The following is a 13,863-nucleotide window of genomic DNA, read 5'->3' as shown; positions in this document are numbered from 1 at the left end:
TGGCTCGAAAACGGGCGAACAACAATTCTGCCCTCTGCGACGGAGAAACTGACTCTGCAAAAGTATGAGCGCCAACAGCATCTGGTGTTCCCAGGCGGTCACCCATCCAAGTACTGACCAGACCCGCGTTGCTTAACTTCGCTGATCGGACGAAGCGGTGCATCCAACGTGGTATGGCCGTGAAACTAGGGCAGGCTGTAAGGTTACAGTACAAGGCCCTCTTCTTCAAGAGGTCCGTACAAAGTGGGAAGCCAGTTCCTCCGAGCCCTCCCTGACTGTCTTGTCCATGCAGTTCAACACGCTGGACAGCTCCCCAGGCTGATCGAGTCGGGACTCTAATCTTGACGTCTAGAGCCCCAAACACCAGTCCAGGAAATTGAAGACCTCCATGGTTCGAAACAGACCCTTCAAATGGTGATCTGTCTCCGACATAGTCCAGGACACTTTGGTTCCCCTCTCCCTGCAGACAAGAGGGACCTTCTAGGCGCGTCGACCAAGCTAGCGAAGTCTCCCTGGGATGACGAAGGAACTCTTGAGCCGACGTCCTCTCCGGTCTCGTACCACATACCTGCCTTACCGCTCAGCTTGGACGGAGGCAGGGCAAAAGAAGAATTGCCTTGGGTCTTCCTTTCCTATATCCAGGTGTTAACCTTCTTGAAGGCCTTCGTCGTCGCCAGAGACGAAGTCATCTTGACAAACCCCGGCGCTCTCCTCTTCTAGGACGAAGCAAACTGCGAAGGAGGAGAGAGAGGAGCGAGGGTTTGAACTTGTCGCCAAACAAGTCCTTGAGAAAACCGGCTAACACCTGGTAGTCCGTAGAGCGAGGAAGGGGAGGCTGCTCATGGACTGCAGGCTCCGACTCACAAGAGACTTCTCCTCTTCAATGGGAGAAACAGAGAGTCTCCCAAGGCCTTGGGAGAACGAAGGCCTTGCGGACCAACACGCAGATGGGATCTCGCTTCCCGTAGTCTTTGATTGCTCTGAAGAGTCACGTCGAGCAACCAAAGAGGCGTCCATCCGGCGTCCTGTCGAGAAGTCCATTTTCTGACGAGCAGCTACAGAAGCGTCCTCTGCCCACAACACTAGGATAGCTGCTTGTGGGGCGTCAAGCTGCAGCAGAGCGTCACGATGGCGATCCAGCGGCGGTGAGCACGACTGGGAGATGAAGCAGGTGACGGTGAAGGCGCGAAAGAGGCGCAGGAGAGGGGGCTAGGTAGGCTAGTTCGTCTGCTAATGATTTAATTAATCTAACCTCGAAAATTTGAAGAGGCGAATAAAACATGCTTGACAGAAAGGGCCCCGGTCAATATCTTGTGAAATAGGCTACCTACTTGGGAAGTCTAACTCCCACTTAGCCCTACGAGTACTAGTTATACAATTTGGCTCGCCTAAGTTAGGCGGTGGATATAAATCAGTCTCAAGCGAGATAAAAACCTATTTCGTCGTTTTAACTAAAATTATGGTAGGTTATCTCCTCACCCTGACTAAAACTAAAGTTTGATATTGACCTGAGTAAATTATGGCATCTTTAACGTTTACCGTGCTACTTTGAACTCAGCGGTTGCGTTTGTTTACTTTTACTAGGAGGCAGCCATTTGCCTACGTGGCGTCACTCGTCTAGTTCCGCTGCTCTCGGTAGACTATTTCCAAAACAAACCTTAATTTTCCTTTAATAAATCCATAAGTGTTTGATTTTGTTGTAGCAACATAGTTACGATATCTTTATTGGACATATCCTCTTCAGCGTCCGCCTATACGAGTCCGTTTTCTCGGCGTGCACTTTGATTGACCAGCGTTATTGTTGCTTCTTCTTCATTTTCGCTTGACTCGCTCAATCTATGCACCTCCGCAATAGTTATTATTTTCTTAGCCATCTTCCAGATGCAAAAAGGAGCACTATTAGTGCGAGAATGAAATCCTGAACTAAAAATTAGCAGGGTGGGAGGCAAAGTAAGCGATCATTTATCAAACAAACATGCCCCCTACACCTCATGCATATATTGTGAGGATCTACGAAGCTTTGGTAGCCTCACCTTACACTCATTCACACAACATACTCTGAAGCTAGCATAACTAGATCAGACATTATCAAGAGCAATCAAAAGCAAATTCCACAAAAGCGTATGCCAATCCACAATCCAAAGTCAAAAACCAAAAGTCAAATAGAATACTTAAGTGGAAAATAACGAGTTTACGAAATCCAAAGACGGAGGTACTGAAAACAGATGTTGACAGTACCGGCGACAGAGAAAATCTGAATAGAAAATGGGAATGGTTCCTGATACCCGCCTCCCAGAGGCGGGAATGGGTACTAACCACCTGGCCCCACTGCGTGTGCCGCGAGTTTTTGGAATTCTGTCGGACTACGGAGAATACAGCTATATATATATCTGACAGGTAAGTCGCATGAACAAAATGATTTTTATAAAGACATACACTTTCAGTGTGCAATGTTGATCCATTTTTAGTTTCTTTAAAATATATATTACATCAAAGGGGACTGGGAATAATGCTAAAAGAACATTAACCCTTAAACGCCGAGCCTCTATTTACAAAAGTGTCTGCCGTATGCCAGCGGCGTTCGGGAGTTAGCACCGAAGCGGAAAAAGTTTTTTTCAAAAAATCACAGCACGCTTAGTTTTTAAGATTAAGAGTTCATTTTTTGCTCCTTTTTTGTCATTGCCTGAAGTTAAGTATGCAACCATCAGAAATGAAAATACTGAAATGTATGACAGCGCAAAAAAAAATTTCATATATAATTGTATACAAATTGCGCTGTGAGCAAAACGGTTAAAGCTAATGAGTTATTTTTTTTTGGTTGTATTGTACACTAAATTGCAATGATTTTGGTATATAACAAATTGTAAAACGATCAAAGCAACACAGAGAAAATATTATCACAAAATGATGCATGAATTAGAATGCATGGGACGTAAAAAGTTTTTTTCAAAAATTCACCATAAATCGAAATATTGAGCTAGAGACTTCCCGTTTGTTGCAAAATGAAGGTAATTGATTGAATATTACTAGACTGTAAGTGTTTTAGCTTACAATTGCAGTTTTCAACCATTTTGGTCGAGTTAAAGCTGACTGAAGGTCAAATTTTTTCTATTTATCGTGATTTATATGAAAATATTTCAAAACTGATAAAAGCTACAACCATGAGTTATTTTTTGTTCTATTCTACATGAAATTGTGCACATTTTTATGTATAACACTTTATGTAGCACCTAATAGAAAACGGTGCGAAAATTACGACAAGGTGACTAAAGAAATTCTGAGATTGTCAGCCGGGTTACCGCGCGCAGGTAAGGAAAAATTGTTTTTTCAAAAATTCACCATAAATCGAAATATTGTGCTAGAGACTTCCCGTTTGTTGCAAAATGAAGGTAAATGATTGAATGTTACTAGAATGTAAGCGTTTTGGCTTACAATTGCGTTTTTCGACCATTTCGGTCGAGTCAAATTTGACAAAAGGTTGAAATTTTGGCACATCGTGATTTATATGAAAATATTTCAAAACTGATAAAAGCTACAACAATGAGTTATTTTTTGTTGTATTCTACATGAAATTGCGCACATTTTCATATTAAAAACTTTATGTAATGGCTAATAAAATGGTGCAAACATTACGACAAAGTGACGAAAGAATTTCTGAGATTTTCGGCAGAGTTACCGCACGTGGACGTAAGGAAAAAGTTTTTTCAAAAATTCACCATAAATCGAAATATTGTGCTAGAGACTACCAATTTGTTGCAAAATGAAGGTAAATGATTGAATATTACTAGAATGTAAGAGTTTTAGCTTACAATTGCATTTTTCGACCATTTGGTCGAGTCAAAGTTGACCGAAGGTTTAAATTTTGGCACTTATTGTGATTTATATGAAAATATTTCAAAACTGATATAAGCTACAACCATGGGTTGTTTTTTGTTGTATTTTACATGAAATGGTGCAAATTTTCATATATAAAACTTTATGTAACGGCTAATATAAAACGGTGCAAAAATTACGACAAAGTGACGAAAGAATTCCTGAGATTTTCGGCAGAGTTAGCGCGCGGACGTAAGGAAAAAGTTTTTTTCAAAAATTCACCATAAATCGAAATATTGTGTTAGAGACTACCAATTTGTTGCAAAATGAAGGTAAATGATTGAATATTACTAGAATGTAAGAGTTTTAGCTTACAATTGCATTTTTCTACCATTTCAGTCGAGTCAAATTTGACCGAAGGTTGAAATTTTGGCACTTATCGTGATTTATATGAAAATATTTCAAAACTTATAAAAGGTACAAGCATGGGTTGTTTTTTGTTGTATTCTACATGAAATTGCACACATTTTCATATATAAAACTTTATGTAACGGCTAATATAAAACGGTGTAAAAATTACAACAAAGTGACGAAAGATTTCTGAGATGCGTCGCTGATGCTTTCTAGTGGGAGAAGAAAGAAATTCGCGCATACGCAGCTGGATCACGCTTGTAAACAAAACAACAGCATGATCCGTGAACTCCCAGCATCCCTCAAGGCGCGTGATTTAAAATTTTTTGCAAACTAGGCCTATAAGTATTTTTCCGCGAATACAAGTATTTAAAAAACTTTTTGAAGTCGACGTATTTTACGTCCACTTGGCACCCGACAGACAATTTTCGTCTACGTAAAATGCGTCCAGTCGGCATTAAAGGGCTAATATGCAAACAGGATCAATCTTAACGTTGAGTAAGGATTCACATGTACAACAGACTGTTACCAAACTACTTTACACTCACAAAATGTAACTTACACAAAAAATTGTAACTCTTAATTGTCCAACAAAATACATATCTTTAGAACAAATGAAGATCCACATTAAAAAAAAAAAAAAAAAACTTCAAGGCCTACCTGCAGTCTTCTTATCATCAGATCCTTTGGGTGTGTTTGGGACTTTCAAGGAAGTCACTATATTCTTGATCTTTAAAGGTGGGACCTCCTTGGTATCCTTCATCTTACTCTGGGATGGGGTGGATTCTTTGCTACTTTCTTTTTGTTTTGTAGATGACTGCTGCACTTCTTTTATTTTGAGGACAGGAACAACGGGTGGTGATTCACTCTTTTTCTGCTGGCTACGTGGTGGTCTGGTAATAAGGGCTGAAATCTTGGCAATTTCAGGAGAGCCAGGTTGGTCATCACGAGAACCAGAAAATGAAGATGAGGACTTAACCTCAGCTGCCTCATCCGCATGCTTTACCACTGGCTTGATTACTCTGAAGTACAAAGAAAGAGGGAAAATATAAAAATGGGAGAATCATACAGAAATAGCCATAACCAAAAATTTCTTAAAATTGATTATTATTCATGTAATAAAATAATTTAGTAAATGGTATCTCTGAAGATTTAATAACTACAAAGAAATGAAATATAGTGTAAAAGCCCTGACTGATGGGTACTCGAATATCATTATCCACAACTCTGCATTAAGTCTGCAACAAACAAAACACAGGGATAGGAATATCAGAAGTATTTATGCTATGTTAATCTTGGAAACACTACATTTGTTAGATTTATAAAGATTTTATCTTGAGAAAATGCCCTGTTACAAGTATATCACCAAAAAATATATAAACTTGTGTGTAAAATAATAATAATAATAATAATATTGCATTGTCCTCTAAAAAACAACATGCACCTCTCAGGCACTTAATCCAGCAAGGAACACTCATAAATTTTTCATTTAAACAGGTTTTACTTTCAGTTCAAGTTCATTCATGCAATTACTGTTCTTGGCCTCTAAGAAGCACATGTTTAAGGATAGTATATTTAAATCATGTGATGAGCATATCCCCTCAAGCTACAACGAGTGAAAATCATGAGCTTGATAAAGCTTATGGCTGCTATGGAACATGTTAAGACACCTTCAGGATTATCAATATTTCATTGTGCTCTTTAGGTGTTCCTTACTTATCATATTAAAGTTTCTAAGCTGTTCTTATATATCATATTAAAGTTTCTCAGCTGTTCTTATATGGATCCTTATGAACTGTTATCAAGAGTCACATAAAAAAAACTAGCTATTATGATCCTCTTTTTTTACCTTGAGTTTCACAGAAAATGGAAACAGTCAGAGAATCTTAAAACTTGGTAGTACAAGTGAAGGAACAGTCACTGCATGGCACAATCCAATTATTTTTTATTTCTTCATGAATGTGACAATAAATACTAAAACATTTGGTTTTTAAATGGCATAAGTAGTTTTTCATAATCCCATCACTCATATTTCAGCCCAACTTGTGTTGGTCTTCATCCTAGACAACAATATCAAAAAGCAGTTTAAAGTTATCAGTTAGCTGGTTGACAGCATTTCACATGCTGGGTAACAACCTTACTTGCTTGTGCATTCTGGAGATGTGGCTGCAAGTTCAGTGGGCTGAAGGGAGGGAACTCACTATAAAGAGTGATGAGTTTGTATGAAAAACAAGTTTTATGCTAAAAAATTCAAGTTTGCTTCAACACAATCCCATCAATCACATATTTGTTTGAAATACAATTTAAGAGGAAGTTCAAATTACTAAAGAAGAACCTCTGAATGGCTGATTTAAAAAGGGTATGGGCTTGAGATTTGGAAAAGTACGCAAGGTTCTAGAAGACAGGGAGTCATTTGTACAGGGAGAAACCTTGTACATGTCATTACATAAGACCACAACTGGAAGTCAGAGTAATAATAACCAATATGTAGTGGATGCCTGTAATCGCCCAGTGCACACAAATGCTATTTCTAACAGTTTCAAACTCAAAAGGTAAGTGTGACCTCCAAATATCTGAATATGGAGTAGGCCAAATGTGTTAGCATGCTCAAAGGATGCAAACTTGCCGAGTTCAGAACAAGCATGTGTCATGTTTTGTCCTTAACTGGAGCCCCAAACCTCTGAAGAAGTCATAAAACTGGTGTTTCTGTGAACAGTAAATCCCGATTGATTGATTGATTGATTGATTATGAAATTTAGGTCTTGAAGACCAAGTGCCGGAACCCATCTGGATTACAGTATACTAAACTGTTTAAGGTAGAAATTGAAAGTCAGTCTAGGGTTGTTAAACTGCTTACTAAAGTCAGTCATAAATATTCACTAACTTTCCCTTATTTTGGGATGAAGAGAAAGAAAATGCCTGGTTGAGTTTGTATGAATGGCTTGCAGCAAAGTATACTGTGCAGCTTCAGTCAACTACGGTCTTTCTCTGGAAAGATCTCCAGCCAATGAAGTAAGGTACATATTGCTTAGCGTGAAACTTTGTCTTGTATGTTATACTGTACTGCATGTTATGTTTAAAAGAAAAGAAACGAAAAGAAATAAAAAAATAAGACATTAAGACACTCCCTAAGAAAGAATGGTAAAATGACACGTGTACATATACTGTAGTTGTAAATATATAATTCCATCAAAGCTAAGTGCCAACAGAAACAATACACTGCAATTAATCTCCTATGTGTAGAAAGAAAAATACTCACAATATCAACAAAGTCACTAATTTACAATAAAGAAAAGTCAAGTGGCAAAGTACACTTGCTGTACACCAAAAGTGTGACTAAAAAGCACACACAAACTGGTACAGTATTTAAAATGTGATAAAATGGTATAATTTCAAATAACTCGGGTTTCATGCATGAGCAGAAAAGAATAAAAAGCATGATGTTAGCAAGGAGATTAACATCCCCTACTGATAAAGAGAGAGACTCATCCCATACTAATAAGAGAGAGACTCAAAGTTGTTACCTTGCTGGACTAAAAGTTCCAAGGCATATATGCAACGGCTGCAAACCAGCCATTAGATGATTTCCTTTACCTGATTTTTTTTTTTTTTTTTTTTTTTTTTTTTTTTTTTTTTTTGGATGAAGACCAACACTAGTTGGGCAAATATAAGAGTGATGAGTTTGTGATGAAGCAGAAATACACTCACTGCACAATCTGTAACATACAAGAAAGAAACAAACCATATTCTTAGGAAGTTTTGAACTGTGTAACCTTCACATGTTATCCCTTATGAGCAGCACAACAGCAATAAATATGGGGCTTGAAACAAGATACTCTTGAGTTTCCTATATAAAAGCACTTTGGTACTGCCTTTGTTAATTTGGAGTCAAAATAACAGAGGAGACTCTAACAAAGCGGTAAAAGAAGGACAATGTTATAATTTGCATTTGTCAATTTATACAATAAAATATTTCCCAGAGCTGGATCATATCGAATCACATGGACAGACATATAATCAAAACAAGCACAATACTCAGAATCCGCTGACATGAGCAATCTCATCATTAAAATTTCATGCTTGCTAATACTGTAATATCTCAAAAAATTGGTCAAAGGCTGAAATAAAGGTTAACACTGACTCATCAGATCTAAACATTACATGAATGAAGTTCTAACTAATAACTAACACTTGGGCATTCCTCAAGACAATCAAAGAAGAGAGTTTCTCAAGACACTACTACTTACAAAAAATACAAAAAAACAGAAAAGACTTCAGTAAAATAAGCAAAGAACTCTGAAAGCAATTGGTGCAGCTCATGCTTCATATGTACATTATATTCTTTTGATATAGTGAAAAAAGTTCTACTTTGGAATACTTGTGTATCTGAATCATGATGAAAATGAACATCACAAAAAACTGCTTTTATATATAGCACTTTAAGTGAAACTGTCACCTAGTACTGATAATACTCAATCCAAATATTTAAAGAGGTGTGATAATTATAGAAAGTGTACATTCTCAAATCAAATATAAACTTTAAATGACAACCCATATACAACCAAAGTGAGCCTAAGACTATACTGTACATTATTTCTAACATTTTTTTGAAAAGATGAAATATAAATTCAACTTTTAAGTTTAAACTCTGTTAAAAAATGAGACATTAATGGGCAGAGCTAATACATCATCAAGATGATAAAAACAGATACTATGTAGCAACCTTTCTCAGGGTTTGTGATGAAGCAGAACCGTAAAATACTTTGCAACCATCACCCATTTATTTCAAACAACAGGGAAAATTAGAGAACTCTTCTCCAGAGCTCATAATGATTTGATAGAAAAGCAAAAAAAAAAAGATACAGTAAAAAATTATATAAAAGACAAGACCATATCAAGCTGAATATCAATTCAAGTAATCCAGTATACATAAAAAACTTTGGGATTTCCATTAATTCCAGTTTTGGATTTTCCTTTAACAAATTGAAAGGTAGAGAAATTTACTGCTCTGCTATGTATGTTTGTCATTCTTCTCTGAAGTAATTCATGAAAACAACTGATAATTACTCTGTAATGAATATACCAAACACCATTAATACAGTACAGTCTTTTACATATTCCTAAGATTAAAGTTGTTCTTGTGAGCTACTTATCAAAATTTCCAGCAGAATATCTGATAACCAATTTGCTATGGCAAAAACATACATTGTCTCAACAAGGAGCTTTCTTATACCCCTGGCCTTGAAATTACAGTATATCTCCATATTTTATTTATTTACCAACGACAGTAATGGGCAAAGTAAATCTGTGAATCCTACAGATGTGCTCAGTAAAAGTGATTCTCATGAAAAATCCTCTCAATGCTAACATGTATGTAATGAGTCACAATACATATGAATGTAATATCTTTCCAAACTTGTACACAACATAAAATGTAAGCAGCTACATCAAAGAAAATGGAAAACTAAGACATTTAACATATGATGCATTCCAGCCTCATAACCTGAAATCTACTTGAAGAACATTAAAATAACAATACCTGTTGGAATTCTCTTGGCGACTAATCCCCCAGAAGCAGTAAGAAAGTTTGAAAATCATATCTAAAGTTATTTCAAATCAATGCTAGATTCTTAAGTTTACTGTATTTATTCATTTACTCTCGATGCAATGCAAAGTGTGAATATACATAAAATGGAAAATTTATGGACACAGTAAGTTAAAACATAAACCTCGGCATTGTGCTTTTTACTTTACAGCAATGCAAGCAATGAAGTAGATAAAAAGTTCCAAATGACAATAAAAGAAGTGATAAATCTATTGAAACTGACCACCCACACCCATGACATATCCTGCATATAAAAACTGGAAATAAAACACACACTTACTTAAACACTAAGAAAGATATTAAACAGCACAACATACACTACTACTTCATATCTATCCCTACTCAACAACACTATTACCGTATAAGAATCACAAAGAAACTAACTGAAATAAACTGTAATTGTCTTCAGATACTGAAGTCTATGCATAGCAATTCCTGAACAGTATCATATTTGACCATTTCATTACCAAATTAGGGAATGGTGGAGAATACAATTGTTTTCAGAAGTTTTCCATTATCACAAAATTTTTTCTAAAAAGATTTTTTTTCTTGTTTTAAGGTCCTTGACTATAAAGCATATCCATTTTAGTATCCTAGCAGTGATTAGTGAATTCTAATTCCAGATGCACTCATGGAAATAGCCAGGAGACCTACTTGAAAGAGGATTGGTCTCAAAATTACCTAACCATAACAGGTAAGTACACAGAAATTCTAAACTAAATGTCTGAATGATACAAATAAACCACCAAGTTTACATCAACCAACCCAAGCTCATAGATACCCATCAGAAATTTCAGCAAAATTACTCCAAACAACATAAGCTTCTACTCAATCAATGCTGCATCAATTTGATACACCAGTGCTTCATAAATTCACATATAGCAACACTAACTGAATAGCTACATTAATTACAACTGCCCTAAAATCTGCCGACATTTAATATTTCCCCCTTTTTACTCCTGACCTGATGTAAGCAATGTAATTCTGATCCAGTCTAATTGTAACATTTTCATATAATTTGGTAATTAGTCTTCTTTTTACGTAAAAAAAATTTATTAAAAATCCACACACATATATTAGTCTCAACATTAATAAATATAGCAAATGTTCTCTCTGATTTTCATGATGTTTTCATGGGCATAAACATTTAAGAAAATTTTGTGCTGTTTAAAAAATGCCAAATTTTTTAAGTAACTTGTATTTTTCCTAACATACAAACCTGCGGTCTTTACATATGGGATTAACTTTCAGCTTGCTGGAAAACCAGCTGGTAAACTTTTGCAAGGTGGTTATGGTAATAGCTACCAATGGTAAGGGTGCACCGCCCACAAAGTCGGTGCGCTTTCAATTCTACACAGTTTACCTTTTGGCCCAGGTAAGAGAATGATGGGTGGTAAGTGGTGGGCACTTATATAAAGACCTCAGGTTTGTATGTTAGGAAAAATATAAATTACTGTACTTTAAAAATTTGTCATTTGTTCCTACACAAATACAAACCCTCAGTCTATACATATGGGAGACTTACTCTTGGAGGGAGGATTCTGAGATAATCTCTGAAATGACTGGTAGTTCTGCTCACCTGGGTACTCTCTTCCTGATCATGAAAGAGCAAAGGAAGGAGGCAGTACCTCTGATCTATTGAACAAGAGAGATGTTCATTTGCCAGACTTCTGGGCATTTCGACTTAATGGAATGTAATAGCCTTGATTCGAAAAGGTTTGGATAAACCTACAGTATCAGAGACTATAAAGCTAAGAATAACCAACCGGTATGCTCATAGTCAGTCCCTCTCTCCCCTTGCTAGAGAGAAGGAAGGATTTGCATCTACTAATCCAAATGGAGCTACACTATTGATAGGATACTCAGTCATCTAGATCACCTGCATGCACGCCTGTCCAGCATGTGACAGCTCATTCACTGTTCTTCTACCCACTGGAAGAGGAAGGAAGACAGGAGAAAGGGAGGAGAACAGTCCCACACACACACCTTCCCCTTGCAGCCGCACACCTTAGGAAAGATGCAACCTGTCCCTCAAGAGCTGGGTGAACTACATGACTTGCTGAGCATCCACCATAGGACCCAAGGAAAAGGTTCTTCCTGAATGCAATGTACAGACCAATGCCCCTGGCCTTAAAAGATCTGGCCCGAAACATACTGATGTCCACCAGGAAGTTGCAGGGTATGCTCATTTGATCACCTCACTAGCCAGGGAAATGACAATTTGGACATCGTTTCTCGGCCAACTCGAAGCTAACAAATGAGCCATTGGCATTGGGCTGAAGGTCTAGTGTTTGAGGAGGCAACATAGATGTCATATTGTCATTAGAACCACAGGACCATAGAAGTGGAATCATCAATCTCACTGATCATCTTCGAAACATGTAGAATGGCAAAATGCATAGGCTTCCAGATGTAAATGGACACCAAAGATGTCTTGCTTGTTCAAGGGTACGAGAAGACAGAGCAGAACAATACCAACTTCAGTAAGTTGAGAAAAGGACTTTGACCAAACAAATTTCCGTAAGTGAAGGTGCCAAGATCAATTGTCCTTATCTCCTGACTTTACTGACTGAACAGTTTGTAATTACGTCCATCTTGTTTGGAATCTGTCTGGCGCCAGACTGCACTGAATGTTCTACTGTCTACTTGTGTACCTACACTGCAATAGAGCAGATGAAAGGACACTAGGCCCTTTGTTGATATGGCACTACAGTGGTGTCACTGCTGTCACCCCAAGGAGTGTCTATCTTTGGATCTTGAGACTTTTGAGTCTAAAAAGAACTGAGCTTATGTTCCAAAAGAGGAAGTGTAGGCGACTCCCGCCCTGGTCAATGTTTTGAAGAATGAAAAATCTCTGGATGAGGATAATGTAACCGTGGCACTACCCTGGTGCCGTTGCTATCAAAGGAGTAACTATTTAGACCCTGAGACTCCTGAAATTGACTTAAGATCTACAAAACATTCTCTCCCTCTTGGGTTGTGGATCAACAGGTAATTGCAGCAGCAGCTACTGCTTACAACTCCCACATCTTCACTCCTCACAAGTAGAGTGTAACTTCTTGGCTGAGTCATAACCAAAAACAAGCTGTTGGCACTTAGTTTGGAGGTGAAGTTGTAAGTAGTAACTTAAAGAGGCTTTTGGGCACTTTGTAGCCTTTAGGGTCCTTAAAAATGGAATGCTCATACACTGTTGATTTCACATAAAATCAGGCAGAACAATAGTAAGTTGTAAGCCTAAGACTTGAATCATGGATGCCAAAGATGTCTCATAGACACCAACAGCATATGAAGTTCCTAGGAAGTCACTTATCCAAGTACTGACTAACCCCAACGTTTCTCACCATGGATACGAAAGATGTCTCCTAGACACCAACAGCATTCGAAGTTCCTAGGAGGTCACTTATCCAAGTACTGACTAACCCCAACGTTTCTCACCATGGATGCGAAAGATGCCTCCTAGACACCAACAGCATTCGAGGTTCCTAGGAGGTCACTTATCCAAGTACTGACTAACCCCAGCGTTTTTCACCATGGATACGAAAGATATCTCCTAGACACCAACAGCATCTGAAGTTCCTAGGAGGCCACTTATCCAAGTACTGACTAACCCCAACGTTTCTCACCATGGATGCGAAAGATGTCTCCTAGACACCAACAGCATTCGAAGTTCCTAGGAGGCCACTTATCCAATTACTGACTAACCCCAACGTTTTTCACCATGGATACGAAAGATGTCTCCTAGACACCAACAGCATCTGAAGTTCCTAGGAGGCCACTTATCCAAGTACTGACTAACCCCAACGTTTCTCACCATGGATGCGAAAGATGTCTCCTAGACAACAACAGCATCTGAAGTTCCTAGGAGGTCACTTATCCAAGAACTGACTAACCCCAATGTTTCTCACCATGGATGCAAAAGATGTCTCCTAGATGTCAACAGCATCCGGTGTTCCCAGGAGGTCACAAATACAAGTACTGACCAGACCCAGTCACTGCTAAACTCCGCTGACTGGACGAGAAGTGATATTTTCAAT

General features: G+C 37.9%; 1 protein-coding gene, 1 long non-coding RNA gene and 1 pseudogene across 3 annotated transcripts in view; 1 reads left to right on the top strand and 2 right to left on the bottom strand.

Annotated features, from left to right (window-relative positions):
• Positions 1-13,863, bottom strand: part of Taf3 (TBP-associated factor 3) — a 161,747-nt gene that overhangs the window by 28,462 nt on the left and 119,422 nt on the right. The window contains exons 6-7 of one of the 2 annotated variants that reach the window (XM_067127472.1): positions 9,764-9,784; positions 4,885-5,246 (exon numbers count right to left, since the gene is read on the bottom strand). In XM_067127472.1, coding sequence (XP_066983573.1) covers positions 4,885-5,246; positions 9,764-9,784 — 383 coding nt within the window. The remainder of the gene's footprint in view (positions 1-4,884; positions 5,247-9,763; positions 9,785-13,863) is intronic. The other variant, XM_067127473.1, reaches the window with a different exon arrangement.
• LOC136852600 (uncharacterized) overlaps positions 1-13,863 on the top strand; it is a 136,012-nt gene that overhangs the window by 102,551 nt on the left and 19,598 nt on the right. The window contains exon 2 of the long non-coding RNA XR_010857194.1: positions 10,453-10,523. This is a non-coding gene — a long non-coding RNA (uncharacterized lncRNA). The remainder of the gene's footprint in view (positions 1-10,452; positions 10,524-13,863) is intronic.
• Positions 70-185, bottom strand: LOC136852645 (5S ribosomal RNA; annotated as a pseudogene).

This window comes from Macrobrachium rosenbergii, chromosome 25 (assembly GCF_040412425.1).
Source record: "Macrobrachium rosenbergii isolate ZJJX-2024 chromosome 25, ASM4041242v1, whole genome shotgun sequence".
NCBI lineage: Eukaryota > Metazoa > Arthropoda > Malacostraca > Decapoda > Palaemonidae > Macrobrachium > Macrobrachium rosenbergii.
This window is presented reverse-complemented; position numbering and strand designations above follow the sequence as displayed.